Source organism: Seriola dumerili, unplaced genomic scaffold (genome assembly GCF_002260705.1).
Source record: "Seriola dumerili isolate Sdu_G_001 unplaced genomic scaffold, Sdu_1.0 BDQW01000383.1, whole genome shotgun sequence".
Classification (NCBI taxonomy): Eukaryota; Metazoa; Chordata; class Actinopteri; order Carangiformes; family Carangidae; genus Seriola; species Seriola dumerili.
Window position 1 is genome coordinate 525,820 of NW_019174638.1, and position 18,065 is coordinate 543,884.

The 18,065-nt window shown below is 40.8% G+C and overlaps 2 protein-coding genes across 2 annotated transcripts; both read left to right on the top strand.

The window, feature by feature from the left end:
• The first annotated feature begins 1,532 nt into the window (after window positions 1–1,532).
• Window positions 1,533–16,279, top strand: LOC111233271 (S-arrestin-like). The gene is made up of 16 exons (XM_022761047.1): window positions 1,533–1,570; window positions 4,786–4,868; window positions 5,962–6,022; window positions 6,729–6,773; window positions 7,154–7,353; window positions 8,016–8,075; window positions 8,174–8,241; window positions 8,341–8,476; window positions 8,840–8,924; window positions 9,018–9,090; window positions 12,254–12,391; window positions 12,502–12,579; window positions 13,378–13,392; window positions 13,797–13,849; window positions 14,016–14,025; window positions 14,805–16,279. The coding sequence occupies exons 2-16, from the start codon at window positions 4,821–4,823 to the stop codon at window positions 14,929–14,931; spliced, it is 1,197 nt and encodes a 398-aa protein (XP_022616768.1). The 5' UTR covers window positions 1,533–1,570; window positions 4,786–4,820; the 3' UTR covers window positions 14,932–16,279.
• Window positions 9,506–10,903, top strand: LOC111233270 (nuclear factor 7, brain-like). The gene has a single exon (XM_022761046.1). The coding sequence runs from the start codon at window positions 9,506–9,508 to the stop codon at window positions 10,901–10,903; it is 1,398 nt and encodes a 465-aa protein (XP_022616767.1).
• Window positions 16,280–18,065: the final 1,786 nt, after the last annotated feature.

Sequence of the window (18,065 nt, forward strand, 5' to 3'; positions counted from 1 at the left end):
GCACGTGCATACTGTGTGTGTGTGTGTGTGTGTGTGTGTGTGTGTGTTGTAATCTCCTGTGTAATAATGATGATTAATGCAGTAATCCACCTCTGTCTGTTTACCCGCTGACAGGCAGAACAGTGGATTAAAGCTCAACAGCTTCACTCTGCCTATCTATAGACCTCTATACACACACACACACACACACACACACACACACACACACACACACACACACACTGTGGACCGGATCGAACCTGCTGCTCAACCTTGAGGTTGCGTCTGGACAAACTCGATGTCAAAAGTCTGAACACAGCTTCCTATATGACATATGTACATATGTCCTTATATCAAGAGTGACCTATAAGGAGATGTATTATTATCACATACATCTGGATATGAAGATATAAGTTTAGAACATATATGAAATACCCATAGCAAAATTTGTATATTTACAAATTGAACACATTGAAAACACAAATGTGTTCTATGTAAAAATTATTTGTTAACATTATATATTTATTTATGCAAGTTTATTAAAACAACATACATGTTAAAAATCTATATGTTTATATATGTTTGTGCATACATAAATAAATAAAATATATTATGTTAACACATAATTTCTACATAGAAAACATGTGTTCTATGTAAAAACTCATCACAATACAGATATTTTTAATATATATACATATATAAATTTCACAATAGGCATTTCATATATGTTCTAAACTTATATCTTCATATATCCAGAGGATGTATATATGTGATAATAATATATCCACTTATAGGTGACATATGTGTCAATACACACTCTTGATATAGGGACATATGTCATATATTACATTTCTGCATGGGCTATAACTAGTATTATATAACATAATAAATGACAGATCTGTAAAATAATGTTTCCTGTTGAATTTCCCAGCATGCAGTTCTAAACTGTGTTTCAAAACCTCTCTCCTTGCTGCCTGCAGGGATCATTTATTTTGATGGGCTCAAAGTTGATTAACACATTATAACTTCAGTATGAAAAATGAATTGTAAAAATGATAATTCATAATTCAACAGAGCTGCTGGTTCTATCTTCATGTTTACACAGACATGAGTCTTCATCTAACGCTCCGCCAGAAATCAAATAAAGGTATTTTCAACAATATGTGGAGCTGTTTCTTCAACACAGTCGACTGTTTGTTTGTCTTTTGACAGAAACTGGAAAAAGTGGACCAGCATGAGATGCTCTCTCTCCCCCTCTTACTGTGTCTCTCTATGTCTCTCTCTCTCTCTCTCTAATCTGGTGTGATGTGCTGACTGAGGGGGAACCAGCTTCAATCCTCTCAGTCGGCTCATTCACAGGAAGTGTGTGTCTGTCTCTCTGGATGTTGTGGGTTTGTGGGGGGGGGTGGAGGGTTAGGCTCCTGTGCGTTGAGGGTTGGTCAAAGTTCACAGCCGGGTCACCTGATTGGCTGATGCGGGTGAAGGAGGCTGTGACGGACAGCAGGTGTTGACATATAGAGCTTCTCTGACCGGCGTCTGTCTCCTCCTCTCATTCAACAACAACAACACGACCTTCATTTCTGCAACACAGGTGAGTCATTCTCATTCTAACATTGCAGAGAAGAAAACATTTCCGCTGTGATATAAATTGCATTTTTTAAATCCTTTTGTCTGTTTTTAAGTCTTAAAAATATCAAATGAGCATCACTATCTTCAAACACTGAACTAGAACCCAGAAAATGTTTGTGTATCTGTGGGAAATCCTCGAAAGAAGTTGATTTGTGTGTTGTGTTGATTTAATCTCATCCACACTGGCAGAATGTTCCACCTTATTTTTAGGAAAATATTATTTCTGGGACTCAATTATAAATAGGACTCAAAAACAAAGAAATTTGTCAATCAATGAGTATTTAAGCATAGATCCTTCATATGGTGCGATAAATGTGTCATCATGGCCAAATAATAGATAGAGATTTTTTCTTTTCACCAATAGGAAGCAAGAAGGAAAAATAAAAGGTAAATATAAATCCAGGTGAGGGCACAGATGTCAGTATGACATAAATATAGTTTTTCTTTTTCTTTTATATTTTAACATTTTATATTTGTGTTTATAGCTGGACTGGCATCAGTATTGCTGGTTTTACTGAAAATATAATCTCATGTATCTTTTACACATTTTCTGTAAAACTTTTCTTGCTTATTTGAATCCTTTTCATAATTTTTCAGTCAACTCCAAAACAATGAAAAGAAGTAAAAAAATTAGTTTCCATTGTTTTCAGTGAGGAAAGGTGAAACACATCTGAGAAGATTTTAACAGGATTAAGAAGCTGAGCAGAGCTAAGTCTGTTTAAATCGCTCAGTCATCTCAATTCGATTAACTCTACAAGGGGAACTCATTCATCTATGTACAGTGACCAAAAATATAAATGAAATTAAACATTGAGTTTGTGAAAATATTCAGTTTTTCTTGAAATATAGTTGATTTTATTTTCACTTTATTCTTTGATATATGTCTGGAATTTAAAGAAAGATGTACAATTCTGGGAAAACGTTATAGTCTAAACATTAATCTTATCCATATTCTATTTCTTTTTTTAAATCATAATAGATGTGGCATGTGGCTTATATCTAATTCCGTCTTGCAGTTCATCTTTGAGCCACTAAAAGGCGCCAAAGCAGCGTGACCAGAGTTACACAGGTGTTGAGTTTTTTCGCTGAGATTTCTGCCTCCGCCACAGCACAGGAGAAGAGAGGGCTACTTCGCTTGTGGTAATAACAGGAATTAAGAAATAGGTTTTAAAAATTAAAAGGTAACAACCTATTTATATTTCAGTGTCAGGTTAATCTTGATAATCTTCAGAAAACGCAACTGACAATTTCCATAGGGACTATTTCTTTAGAAGAAAGTAGTTCCAGCGGAAAACGTTGACAGTTGCAGGTGTTTGGAATCTCCGATGACGCTGTGTTTGGGAAGAGATGTCGGTGTTACGGGTCAGTTGTGATTATTTCGGAGAGCCAGACTCACAGGTATCGATCTGAAAAGATAAAGTATTGATCTGATAAGATTAATATAAGATTAAATTGGCAGATTCGACTGCTATTATCAAGCTAGTAGCCTCAATTGTGAAGCAGTAATCCTGAAATTAAGGAGGGGTCCTCCATGAGAAGTAATTGATAGCCTACTTCCAATCCTTGAAAGAAGGATTATTTTCTCGATTAATTGATTATGCATCATTTAAAATGCCAGAAAACTGTGTGAAGTGTTTCGCAGTTTTGCTTTTAAAATTACATCAACAATTAATCGACTATCAACAGTATTTGCTGCTTTTTTCTGTCAATGAATCCAACCAAACAAGGCCACTTAGCTAGCTTATTTTGGAGTTAAATATATCAGACACGGCTTAAAGTTACCGAAACTGGCAAGTTGAGCAAGTTTAACGTTAATAAACAACAGTCAGGTTTCATTTGGTCGTCTGGTCAGCTTATGGAATTAACGTTTTTAATGTTACAGTTAAACAAAATGGCGCCATTTGTTGTTTAAAAGTTCAGCGGTTACAAATGAGAAGCTTGATAACGTCACTCTCTTGGTCTTAATGCATCCATGATATAGGCAAAAAAAGTAGTTCCATGTTGAACTGCTGTGTAAACAAACCTGACCCTGACAAAAAAAAATATAACAGTTAGTGATGAAATACTAGTTTAGCTAACGTGGTTATCTCAGTTTGTTGCTCTAAAAAAAATAAATAGAGATGTTTGGGATGTTCTGAAGGTGTTTCCATTTCCCTCCAAACATCTGGATGAAAAAATATTCTGCTTACTGAATGATCAAGATGTGAACCCTCCTTTTTCAAGTTGTTGTGTGACCTATTCATGTTGCTGGAAATAACATGCCCTTGCTCTTTTTGAGAAACACAAGCAAAATGTTGAAAATGTATAACATCGGAAAATCACTAACTAGTTCTGGTGACCATATTTGTTTGGATTAGGAAAGAGAGGTGTAATTTGGGCAATGGATTAAAATAATCTTTGTATTGCTCATTAGATGGAATATTTTACACACAGATGGTTTTAAGAGTCTCTCCAGGAATACCTTTGGAACAAAACTATGTGGACTTGGTTTATCTAAGGCTGAGGGTACTTTAAGGTCCTCAGGTTGGACAGAGCTGTTCTGACAAATATGAGATGTTACCAAACTACATGTACTATTATCAAATGAAGGTGTACATTGTCACAGTCCACCAGGTGCATAGCTACCTGGAGAGTGATGGGAGGACACACAGGGGTTGAGTAAAGTAAAAATAAGCAAAAACTCTCGTATGGGTGACACATGGACGTGTAGAGGCTTTAGGGAAATATAAGGAGCCCTAAGATGGTCACAAAAGGGCTAAATCAAGCTTCTCAAATCAACATGGACGGCACCATGTGTCAGTGATTCGGTTGTGGGATATAGTGATTGCTTGGATCAGTGCCTCCAACTGGTAGTCACACCTTTGTACCCAGGTTGAAGGCTTTGACTGCCGACAGTCTGTGCCGTCTCTTGTTAAATATGTAATTTTAGTTAAGCTGTATGACAGGTTAGGGACGCCTACTGACTCTACTTTATGCTGGTATATTTTACTGACATTTCTCTACAGTTTTCATGGTGTAAAATTGAAATGTGTAACTGACTACCCCTGGGCTGAACGAGTTAATCATATCACAATAATCTGTAACAAACATTCATTGACCAGTCTCAGAGAAACACATGGTCAGAGCTGCGACTCTCAGGTGATGGAAGATGTTTACGTGTCGGGTTCTTTCTCTCAGGCGCTGCTGACTCGCTGCCCTCCATCTGCACCAACATGAGTCCAAAGAATGTCGTTTTCAAAAAGATCTGCAAAGACAAGTCGGTGAGTGAAACATCTCAGATGAAATAATATCACCACCTACACCCTCAGTCACTGTTAGAGAAAGTTAGGAGGGCCACAGCACAAATTTTATTAAACGCAGCTGACATTTAAGAGACGGAATAAGTTCAGTTCTTTAAAGGAACAGACTTGACTGTGCATTCTGTCGAAGTCCTCCTATTAAACCACAGTCAGACATGAAGATGGTCACCAGGTGAACCTCTGTGCCGCCTGTACTGCCTCCACCACTGGAAGCAAGATGTCTGATTAATATCTTGACTCTCGTTAGCCAACGAGCTAGTCAGCAGCTGTAGTCAGCAGGGTTTAGTTAACAGTAGAGACAGGACAGAGCACAAACCTGACAGCCCCACTATGGAGATGCTGTGTGCACTCAGTAAACTGCTGTTGAACCTACAATGTCTCATTTTGTTGATCAAGATACAGCATCATGTGTAGTGTTTTTTTTGTTTTTTTAACCAAGATTAGATTTATTTACTCATATTTCAGCTTTTTGAAATAAATCTTGTAATTGTCACTGAGTAAAATATCACGTATAATAAGCTGCATGTACCAGGCATCTAACCCCTGATGACCTGCCTGTTATTACCCTCCAGTTCCTCCCTCAAACCCTGTGTTTCTAAAAGGTCGTTTCTCACACTTGTTGAGCAGTAAAGGGGATAGCGACATCTGATCAAGTGGATTAGTGTAAATGTTTTGTCTTTGAGGTAAAAATTTTCCGTCTCGCTGCATTTTAATTCTGTAAAGCAGTTCAGCTGCTTGTCTGACTGATCCTCAGGAGGTCAACACAAAGGCACGACAACGTGAGCGGAGCTGAGCCACGTGTGTGATCGACAGCTCCGTGTCAGATTACAGCTGACAGCATCGCTCTGCCGAACTGCTTCATGTCTAATCTCAGATATTTGAGCTGCGGTCTTTGTATCTCTGTCGCTAAGACAAACTGCTTCACCTGCCTGTTTCTGCATGAGTTTGTCATATGAAAATACAAATCAACATTCATTTTCAAGCATGAAATTAGATTTGATGAAGTGTGTAAATACCCTGCATGTCATCAGTGTGTCTTTTCCTGCTGCTCCAGGTTGGAGTCTACATGGGGAAAAGAGACTTTGTCGACCGTGTCGACTCTGTGGATCCAGTGGGTGAGTTGGTCCACAACAGCAATCATCCACCACCAGGAGAGTAGACCAGCAGTGACATGTTATATGTAATGTCAGGTCAGTGTCGACCACCTCTTTCACTGTCACTGTGACAGAAGTCTGTCATGGAGGAGCTGGAAACAACTCAGTTTCCTCAGTGCTGATCAGATGATTGCAGATACCAAACCTGCAGCCAAACGTCTCCTGGGGGAGTCGGACAGAAATGTGTTATTGGTTAAGAAGGAAAAAAAAGAAAAACTAAATTAAGTCTCATGCATTCTGCAGAATATATGCAGAGCTACAGCACTGCTCATATTTTTAAACATAAGGCTTTTGGTCAGTCATACTCTAGATGATGTCTACTTAATCTTGTTCTATATTTACCCAGTTCCCTTGAGTCCAATTATTTAATAATGAAAGAAAGATTCAGCTCGCTGTACAAACACAAGAAACTGACATTTTCCTCAATGCACTCGGACTCCTAAACACATTTATAATGCAATGAAATGAAATTATATCACAACTTCAGAGATTTTTATTTGTGTCCTTTTAGTCCTTTTATTCTGCTGATTCAGCTGCAGGAAGAAGCACAAAGATGTTTATTCATTTAGTTGTTATTTATTTATGTCTTATTTTGATTTTTGTAGTTATTCAAAAATGAGTTTTCATTTTTATTTTTTACTTTGTCTTTCTTTTTTTCTACCACTAGATGGCGTCATCCTCATTGATCCTGAGGCTCTGCAGGGGAGGAAAGGTCAGTGCTCAAACACACTATCGATTCCCGTCTCTCAGCTGTTGCTGCAGGACGCTGGTCCAGGCTCAGGATACAGTCTGAATTTAAAATGAAGTTCTGTGTGTTTTCACAAAGTTATTCATCCTCATTTTAGAAAGTTATTCATCCTCGTCCCAGTTTTGTTTTATTTTGAAATATGACTGTTGCTTCCATCTTATTATGAAGGACACACCCTTTGTATGCAATTTGTGTGCAATATACAATTACTGAAAATACACTTATAAGATAGAAAGATGTAAAGTTGTATAAACTGCTTCAGATGATTCCAGTTAAAATCCAGATTGATGCTTCAGCTTTTAAAAGACCCCTGACGCTCACAGTGTGTCTCCTCCGCCCTCCAGTGTTCGTCACCCTGTCTTGCACCTTTCGCTACGGCAGAGATGACATGGACGTGATGGGAATCGCCTTCCGCAGGGAGCTGTACCTGTCAACCCGCCAGGTGTACCCGCCTCTGCAGGACCGCGAGAAAGGAATCCACACCAAGACACAGGCCCGGCTGCTGCGCAAGCTGGGAGACAACGCCCACCCGTTCTTCTTTGAGGTGAGAGTCTGTCTCTGGCGGTCAGGAGCAGCTGATCAGAGACTGACTGAAGCTGCTTTTCAGACAGCTGAGCTCTCAGCAGGAAGAAATGCTTCACTTGGGTAAGAGAGAAATACTCTCCAAACTCAGGTCACAGTTCTGCATTTAGAGTCTTAATAAAAACCACAGTGTCAGCAGTGGAAGAGTCAGTATGCAGACTAAAAGTAAAATTAGTTTTTTGCATTCCCTGATGATAAACAGTAACGTCCCATAATGCAATGCAGTAAGGAAATGCATCTGCTCAAAGCTGCAAAACATTGGAGTAAATTGGTGAGAAAACAAAATATTTTCTTTTCCTCGTGTCATATTTCATATTTCATCTTCAGTGACGTTCTGAAGTTACACTTCATCTGTGCTCATACAAAATACACATTTGTTCCTTGTTACTAACTGCAAGAACTATGGGTCCGAGTACAACTGACCCCCAAAGTCCAGTTCCTGTGGACCGTACCTGGGCACAGATCAACAAACCATTCCAGTACAGTTCATGTGCACTGAGGTTCAGGTCACATCAGGTGTGAAAACTACTGAACCAAAACAAGCAAGTGGAATACTTCAAGATCATTTACATGCTGTCATGGAAAGTAAGTAAAGACTGACTGACTGATGTGTTGCTTTCACAGTTTCCTGACAACCTGCCTTGCTCAGTGGCTCTCCAGCCAGCGCCCCATGACGTCGGCAAGGTAAGACCTTGACTGCAGATTCAAACTAGCAGCCGCTCTTGATGAAGTGACCACACCGCAGGATGGCGACACCTCTTCTCTCTTCTCTTTGTCCTTAGCAATGTGCCGTGGAGTTTGAGATCAAAGCGTTCAGCGCTGAGAGCCAGGACGCTAAAGTACGGAAACGGTGAGTCTGAGCTTCTCAGTCCTGACGGCAAGAGTGTAGAAGAAACTGAGCTGCAGGTTTGTATCAGCTGTTCCAGACTTTCTGTGCTTTGTCCAACAGGAGCTCAGTGAAGCTGATGCTCAGGAAGGTCCAGTACGCCCCAGAGGGCGAGGGAGTGGCGCCCTCCATTGAAACCACCAGGGACTTTGTCATGTCAGACAAACCACTGCATGTCAAGGCCAGTCTGGACAAAGAGGTGGGTTGCTTCATATTAATCGAAGTTTAACCTTTTTCGAAACCAGCTACTGGATCACACTCTTCACGGCTGCTGCACATCGTGCCTGTGCACAGAAACGTGCACTATGAGACAAAGTGAGACGTTGTGGTCTGATAGAAAACAGCTGAGATGACGTGATTCAGATCATCAGTTCTATGTGAGTTCTACTCTTGTATAACTCTGTATAACATCTGGGTTTTTGTCTCCATTTAAAAGCACTTGACTTTGATCAGCTCATTATCTTGATGGTTGAAGCTTGTAAACAGGGAACGTACCTGCGCTCATTGTGACCAGCAGTAAAAGATAATATGTTAATAGATGTTTCTCTGACCTTGTTTTTAGCTTTACTACCATGGCGAGCCCATCAAGGTGCACGTCAACGTCACCAACAGCTCCAGCAAAAACATCAAGAACATCATCGTCTCTGGTAAACATGACGCTGTGACGTTTTGCATGAAGCCGGTGCAGGATGAGAACTGGTGTTAAATGTGGTCTACGTGTCTCCTCTTGTCTCCCTCAGTGGATCAGGTCTCCACAGTGGTCTTGTACTCCAATGACATCTACGTCAAATCTGTGGCCATCGAGGAGTATGGGTAATGGTCAGCACACACAACATTTCACAACATTACAAACAGATGTTTGGTTATGACATGGCAGTGAGTTTTTGTCTGTTCGTCCATGTGTTCAGTCGCATGATGAAGGAATTCAAAAAAAATCCCTCATAGCGAACATGTTTCTGTCCCAGACGGTTTTTCTTCAGAACGTCACATGACACATTGTCTGTGTAAAGTGTTATTGCTTTATAGTATGAAGTTAAAACTGACCTCTGGACCTGAAAAAGCTCTAACTCACTTCAGACAAACCAGGAAACTAAAGTTATTATTTTTCCTCGGTGAGAAGAGACGCACTTACAAAAAGACAGACGAAGAATTCAGCAGGGAGTACAGTGATCTCCGGCCTGCTGAGGGCTCCACACGCTGAAGTCAACCTGCTGTGTTTTCAGCTTCAATGGCTTCCAGATTAGAGCAGGATCTCTGCTGTCCTGTCTGCCATGGAATCTTCAATGATCCTGTCATCCTGTCGTGTCGCCACAGCTTCTGTAAAGACTGTCTGCAGAGCTGGTGGACGGACAGAGTGGCTCACGATTGTCCAATTTGCAGGAAGAGATCTTCAATGGAATTCCCTCTGTGTAATATTGTGTTGAAGAACCTGTGTGAGGCCTTCTTACAGGAGAGAGAGCAGAGATCTTCAGAGGCTCTCTGCAGTCTGCACTCTGAGAAACTCAGACTCTTCTGTCTGGACCATCAGCAGCCAGTGTGTCTCGTCTGTAGAGATTCAGAAACACACACCGACCACAGATTCAGACCCATCGATGAAGCTGCTCCACCACACAGGAAGAAGCTTGAGGAAACTCTGGAGCCCTTAAAGGAGAAGTTAAAGGGTCTTAATGAAGTTAAAGTGGAGTTTGATCAAACAGCAGAACACATTAAGGTCCAGGCCCGACACACAGAGACGCAGATTAAGGAGCAGTTTAAGAAGCTTCACCAGTTTCTAGAAGAGGAAGAGGAGGCCAGGATGGCTGCACTGAGGGAGGAAGAGGAGCAGAAGAGTCAGGTGATGAAGGAGAAGATGGAGGCTCTGAGCAGAGAGATAGCAGCTCTTTCAGACACAGTCAGAGCCACAGAGGACGAGCTGAGAGCTGAAGACGTCTCATTCCTGCTCAGCTACAAGGCTGCAGTGGACAGAGTCCAGCAGCGCCCCCTGCTGGAGGATCACCAGCTGGGCTCAGGAGCTCTGATAGACCAGGCCAAACACCTGGGCAACCTGACCTTCAACATCTGGAACAAGATGAAGGACGTGGTCTCCTACAGTCCTGTGGTTCTGGACCCAAACTCTGCTCATCCAGAACTCATCCTGTCTGAAGATCTGACCAGAGTGAGACGAGGAGAGAGACAGAAGCTTCCTGACAATCCAGAGAGGAGGAGGTGCTGTCGCTGCTCTGTCCTGGGCTCTGAAGGCTTCGACGCTGGGACTCACAGCTGGGACGTCGAGGTTGGAGACAGCACAGACTGGGAACTGGGTGTGTTCTCAGAGTCTGTCAGGAGGAAGGGACACTTGTGGACCGGGTTGTGGACAGTAGGTTTCTCTGATGGTAAATACAAAGCTCACTCCACTTTACATCCATCCAGTGTTTTCCTACTGAAGAAGAAGCCCCAGAGGATCAGAGTGAGTCTGGACTGGGAGGCCGGAAAATTGTCTTTTTGTGATCCCGACACTGACGCACATGTACACACCTTCGCCGACACTTTCAGTGACAGAGTGTTTCCGTACATTTGGAATGTGAAAAATGTCACCTTGAAGATTTTACCTGTCTCCGTCTCTGTGGCTGTAGATCAGCAGAGTTAAGAGCCAGAGTCGATCCGTTTTATATCATTATCTTAAAGTAATCATGCTGACAAAATGTCATATTGATAATTGTCCCTGCTGGTTTTCCAGGACACTTTGGTGAAACGGTTATTAAACTGTTTTCTATGTGGTATTAAAAATGAACTTGGTGAATCCTCCTGAAACCCTGATCACAGCTTGGGTCTAAGTTCATTAGTAATTATTATTTGTATATAGTAGTTGGATTCATCAGGTTAGTGGCTGAGGGAAGTCTGATAGGTCGACCAAGCTGACACACAAACGCACACACACCTTAACACACACTTTCACTGGCAGACTATTTCCATACATGTGGATGGGGAGTGGAGATTCTACCAGTGACGGTGAATGTGACGGTGCAACAACACTGATGATGATGGTGATGCCACGTTCAGAAACTCTTTGGGGTCATTTTGCCCACATTGAGGATTTTAACACGTCTACGTGTCACTGTGCTATAATAGATTCTGTCTGATCTAATTCTAAAATGTGTTTTGGGTTTTGTGTTTAATGGATGAATCCCTCGTTACTTCGTAGTTCTGCTTATGTCGCAGCAGCCGTGTTAACTTGTCATGGTAGGAAAGTCACATGGAGCCAACCTGCACAAAACCAGGACCCTCGATCTAGATCATCATTTTTACACATGTGATTTTCCTGCTGTGGCGTGTTGAGATGTCTTCCCTTAAAAAGGCTTTTCAGAAACTCCAATGATTTTGTTTGAAGGTATCGTAAATTACACTGACACAGATTCCAAGTTGAGATTTAATGTAGTTTTTTTTATCAGAGCATGTGATGAATGTGTGACCATGTGATCTACATCTGTAACAACAAAGAAACAACCTGTGAAAACAGCAAAACATGCACCTGCTTCTAGTTTAAAAATGTAAATTAATTTCCTTTTAAATGAATTTCTCTGTTGCTCCGGTGTTAATGTTAACTTTTATCTTTTTGTGCTCCACTTTCATGCTACAACCCTTTTTTTTATATATAGTTGTCATTTATTCATAAAGTTGGTTTATAAAGCAACATGTCATCCATTTAAAACTGTTTATTGCTCTAAATAAAGATTGAGCAGAGAACTACAGAAGTCTCCTTGGTTCATATTTATTTTGTTTATTTATTCCTTTTCAAAGTTACATGGAAGGAAGATTGATCAGGATAAGATTTGTATTTGTGCTTGTCGTCGTGTTTCTACTAAACTCCCTGGTTTCCCTTCCTCCCAGCTCAGGAGGACAAAGGTTTAGAGGCTCACTGTGTAATCGCTGTTGATTGCATCTTGTTTTGTTTCCTGCTGAAGTTTTTATGTGCGACTGTGTCGTCCTCATGTCTCAGGGATTCAGTGTCTGCGGGAGGGACGCTGGAGAAAGTCTACACGCTGCTGCCTCTGCTGGCCAACAACAGGGAGAGGAGGGGCATCGCTCTGGACGGCAAACTGAAGCACGAAGACACCAACCTGGCGTCATCGAGCATGTGAGCAAACGATCACAGCCTGCATCTTTAAATTCTGTTGCAGAGATTCAGACTCTGCGTCTCTCCTGATTCGACCTGATCATTTAAATCATCTCTTTCTTCTCTTGCAGCATCAAGGAGGGTGTGCTGAAGGAGGTCATGGGCATGATGGTTTCATACAGAGTCATGGTGAAGCTCATCGTTGGAGGGTCAGTGTGTGTGTGTGTGTGTGTGTGTTTAAAACAAGTCAAGTTTGAACAAATTTAAACTCATAAGTAATTTGAGTACAGTCTCAGTATTTCCCCTCGTGGCGTCACACAGCTGAAGTGTGCGTCTTGAGGTTGCGGTGAGAAGGTTCGGCCATTATCCTGAAAACTCCCTGAAGCTGTTCCAATGAGCTGCTGCATTGTTCCACACAAAAACACAACTGAATCAACTAAAGGAGCCAGTGATTGTTTTAATATTTAGTTTTTTGAAGTTTGGTTGTGGTAAACTCAGCAAACATTTCAGAATTTCTAAAGCTTCAAGCACAGACTTCAGATCAGACCATGGTCTCTGGTGAACAATCTTCTGCCTCATCTTTATCTAACGTCGCCATCGTTAGGACACTGACAGGTTCATGACTGACAGTGGAGGAGTTGGCTGAAACAGCGTGTGGTCGATCACATTTTCAAAATAAAAGAAAATAAATTCCACTGACTAAAACCTGCTTCAAAGTAAGAGTCAAAAGTACAATATTTGTCTTTTAAGTGTAGTGGAGTAAAAGATAAAAGTCCTATGAGCTTCAGGTGAAACTCCTGAGGATGACCGCTCACATTCACCCAGCTCACACAGTGCGAAGGCGTCTTTAGACAAAAGTAATAGTCGTACAGCCGTCTCAGATCATTCAGCAAAATATCTTTCCAATACGATTCTTCCTACGATGCCTCCTGAGCATCGCGTTCTCCCTCTGTTATTTTGTTTGTCTCTAACTTTGACTTTCATCTTTGTCTGTGCGGCGCTCACAGGATGATGGGATCAAGGTGGGTTCACGTCTACTTGTTTCATTAATAGTAGCTGCTCTGTTCAGTTCGAGTAGGTTACGTTCTATTGCTTTTGTGCTAAATGAAAGTTAAGAAACTACAACTCAGGATGTAGTTTAGCAGAGAAAAGGCCTGTAAGTGCACGTTCATTAGTGCTGCTCAGTACTATTACTTGATATAGTCTTGAGTTAATTAAAGTTAATTTATATTTAATTTTTCAGTGTTTTATTCATTATATTGCGTAAGATGAAACTAAAAAATATTGTTATTTAAATTTTAATTTTTTGGGAATAGTGTATATTTATCAACATGAAGTCTTTGTTCACATGATTGTGTTCATGTTGAATGATGCATTAATCTATTAAACACAGTTACAGCTAGAAACATTATTTTTTGTTTTGCAGTGAGGTCGGCCTGGAAGTTCCCTTTAAACTGATGCATCCTAAACCTGACGCAGGTGAGGACACGGACATTTCTCTGTGTTTGTTAGCGTGTTCCGAGGCAGCTGTACACATCTGTATCGAGTTAGAATAGAAAAGTCCACATTTTAACAGACAGGTGAGAGAAAGTCGACCACTGAATGTAAACCCTCCTGTCCTTTGTGTCTTTACTGCTGCCAACAGTGAAGGAGAGGTAAGATGGTTTTTCCACTTACAGAAATGAATATGTAAAAGAATCTGAAGTTTCTTTAGTTCTTTAGAACGAGGACAGATCACAGTCCCTCGTGCCGGAGGACAAACATTCTTGTCTTTATTGTGACACGTTGTTTAACCGTCCTCTGTCTGTCGTCGTTTTTTGTTCAGTTCATTCGGGGACGGGATCAAGTTCCCGGATCTTTTATCACTTCATCAGCTCCTTTTCTAGGCCATTTTCCTCCGTTAGCTCCAGTTTATATCCCCGTGTCTTCTTCTGCAGTGTCAGCTTTCCTCTGTTTGTGTTTTGATTTCCTGTTTCTTCAAGCCCCTTTTTACTTTTTTTAAAAAAAAACGTTTTATCAGATCAAGTTCAGGCAGTTAACAGGGAACGATTTAAGCTGACTCTGGTTCCAACTTATTTATTTATCTGATTCTGTATTCCCATTCCCAGTTTCTTCAAGCGACACCCTGGATAAATCAGATAAATCATATTCTGTCCATCAGTTTGACGGACCAGTCGGTCTCTGAGGCACAATCAGGAAAAATCATTTAAAACACCTCTACATGTGTCTTCTTTGTGACTTGAGTCTGAACATCAAACAACAAATCATTTCTAAAAACATTACCTCACCACTTCACAGTATTTTACCATTTGTTTGCAGTTTTGGTCAAAGGTCAAAGGTCACTGCTCAAGTTCACCTCACATATTGGTAGAAGTAGTTGTCATGTGTGGACTTCAGTAAACTTAAAGTCTGTTCCCACTGCCGTTGTCTGTAGTGAGTTGGAGGAGGAGATGGTGTTTCAGGAGTTCAAGCGCTCCTACCTGAAGGGGATAGTCGGCGATGACGAGGACGAAGAGGGAAACGTGTCGGGTGGTGACGACATGGCGCCCAAAGAGAAGTAGAGGAAAGAGTCGTCCAGGGTTACGACGGCTGAAACAAAGACAGCTGGGAGTTTGAGTCGCCTCAGAGTTTGTGATAGAAAAAGATGAGATTTAGTTAAAGGACCATGTCTGTAGTTCTGCATGTTTCAGCACCTCACCTCGATGTGTTTCACACCACTGTCTCTCACTGACGCACTGACTGTGAAAAACTACAAGTCAACAGGCGAGAAACTCAGTGATGAAATGATCAGCTTCCTCGAAAACTCCACCATTGGCTTTTTCCGTTGTGACTGTGACGAAAAGTGCTTTTAGTAGATTTTGACATCACAGAGCTGAACACAAGACTTGACAAGCAACTCCCTACAGTTTTACATTGCATGGCTGTCTACTTGCAGTGTCTCTAATTCTGTCAGATTCTCTGCAAACAAACACATGACACAAATATTTAATTACAACGTGCCTTTTGAAGAGCGATCTGAAATGTTAAGGTTGTTCTTTTTAAGGTATGCTTGGAATAAGGGACAACGGTGTTCATGGCGCCTGTAAACAGATGTGAGGAGTATGTGAGACGGATTTCCTCTTTTAAAACACTGATGTCTGTGAATGTTCTCATTCGTCCAGGTCATCGTTATCTCTCTCTCAGATTAAATCCAAGGCAACTGGACTTGTATTTGTCACTGATGTGATGTCAGTGGGAGGCAGAGGTAAAAAAAAATATGAGAATTATAACTTTCTCTTACCTCACATTTTCCTGCAAACATGCGAAACCACAGATATGGTCCGAAGTATCCTTTTAACGTAATTTGAAAAGAAAATGTTCAGTGCTTTTGTACTTTTAGTAACGTACATAGTATCTGACTCATGTCCGGATCTGAAGTAACTTGAGACATCATCAGTCCATTCATCACCTGTTCTTTTCCTACGATCGGACAATGATGGACGGCAGGAGACGGCAAAGAAGCTGGAGTGTCATAATATTTGAGCTGGGATCATGAATTTTAAATGTTTAAAAAATGTGATGATTATTAAAAAACATTCAACTTTACTCTCAGAAAGGACAAAATCACAAGCTCCTTATAAATAATGAGAATTAGATCACATGAGCGTGGAAACCAGCCGACACAGATGCCAGACGTCGCCGTCGTCGTCAACGCACTGGCTGAGTTTCTTCTCTGCTCAGCTCTGGGGGAAACAGTCAGACTAATGTGACTCGTCAGTTGTTGCAATCAGCTGATGAGTTCAGATTTACCGTAGAAACATTTGTATAGAAGGCTGCGTTTTATTTGGCTTTTAAAGGAGATGTGAAGCTCTGTGCGACTGTGCAGTTTGAACACCTGTGACAATAAAAGCTGTTTGATCCATTCTTGCATTAGACGGTGTCTTGGTGTCATGTCGTTTCCGAGGCTGGAGGTCATGTGATGTACAGAGAGTTCGTGGGACATTTTTACGATGGATCTATCATGGGTTTTTTTTGGATATACGCAATTTTTTAGGTTTTAAAGGATATGACTGACTTCTCTCACAAACCCACGTTCAGATTCAAACCAGCGGTTCACAACACTTTCTCTCAAGCACGTTTGATCCTACTGAAAATGTAAATATGCTAAAAACACCAGTTTTTACCTTGTTACTCAAACAGGAGGAAATGATGTTGTTTGGGACTACGTTCAGCAGCGGATGAATCCATATTTGGTGCTGTAGTGAGTATTTTGGGCAGCAGGACAGTGTTTGGGACTGAGGGCAGAATAAACCACAGTGAGTGTTCATGGTGATGAAGGAACATGTCGCCCAGTGTAACAGTATGACTGACTGAAGGGAATAAGATGTATTAGAGTTTGAAACACACAGTACTTGTTAGTAAGTGACATTTGTTGTTGGTTTGGCTCTGCACGTGAGATTGGATGATGGGAGGAAATATAGAATTTTACCAAACATAAACTTCCATTACGTTCTTTATTTCTCTCAATTTAAGGATTTTTGGGACCGTAATGTGAGTCAGGAGCCCAGAACACACGGATATGTTCACATATGGTATGAATTGTACAAAAAAATCAAAACCTCTGGATAAACTGTCAAACAGAAGCCTCAGGAGAAAGTTGATTTTCAATTTCAGACAAAAACCACGATGCACAGATCACAGCAAACTGAGGCACGAATATGTGACACACAACTGCTTGTTATCTGAAAACACTTCACTGAGGACTGACAGTGTTTTATCCCTGTTATGCCACCTTTCATCAGACTCTTCCATACCCATCTGTATCGTCCAATCACGTCAAGAATCACCTGAAGGCGTCCTGTAGCATTCAGGATCACAGCGTCCTTTTTAACATGTTTTTAATTTACCTCAAGGAGTTTTATGTCATTGATTGTTGTTCAAATTCATCCATTTTTATTGATTTTGTTGGTCAGATAGTCCGTCATATGATGCAGAAATGCACCTTAAACTTCATAACAGCAAATCAATCAAAAAACAAATCATGTGACTTAGGATTCTGCCTTCAAAACTAAATATTCTTCAGATTTAAGGCAATATAAATAAAATAAATCCACTTGTTCCCTGTGCAGTCTCTCTCAGTATCTGCACTGTTATGTAAAATTCATTAAATCAGTTTTTTAATTGGTGAAATTCTTTCCATTCACTGGCACATTTCTGTTTTTTCAAGAGAATTAGATACAGTCTTGCTGTTTGTGATACTTCCCATCGTCCTTTAAACAGCCCTACCTGTACGCGTCTTTGTTGCTCCATATATTGGTTCCTTCACAGCGTCCTCCATCACCTGCTCACCTGCTCCTTCTCCGTTAAAACCTCTTCAACTAATCAAACCTTTGTCTCAACAAACCAATTTTACTCTAATGCAGGGCGCTGATTCACATTTGAGAGCATACAAGCATCCGACCAACTGACGATGCCATTCATCACAAGTCTGGCATGAGAATGGCGACCAGGTGTTCCATTTCGGCCACCTTCGACATTTACAAAACATTGCACTTGCCACCATTACTCAGAGATTGCGGAGATAACTGATCTGCTATATATGAGCTTTAAACAGGCCATCAGTGCCCACAGGTTGTACTCAGAAGTAGTTCCCACAGTCAAGTAGTGTAAAAACTTTTAAGTCTTACAAATAATAATTTTTGATAGCATTTCCTTG

Excerpts from the sequence above, each read along its gene's own strand:
- LOC111233271 (XM_022761047.1), top strand. The coding sequence starts at position 4,821 with ATGAGTCCAAAGAATGTCGTTTTCAAAAAGATCTGCAAAGACAAGTCG. Across the intron at positions 4,869-5,961 it reads AGATCTGCAAAGACAAGTCG|GTTGGAGTCTACATGGGGAA; the intron begins GTGAGTGAAACA and ends CTGCTGCTCCAG. Across the intron at positions 8,076-8,173 it reads CGCCCCATGACGTCGGCAAG|CAATGTGCCGTGGAGTTTGA; the intron begins GTAAGACCTTGA and ends CTTTGTCCTTAG.
- LOC111233270 (XM_022761046.1), top strand. The coding sequence starts at position 9,506 with ATGGCTTCCAGATTAGAGCAGGATCTCTGCTGTCCTGTCTGCCATGGA.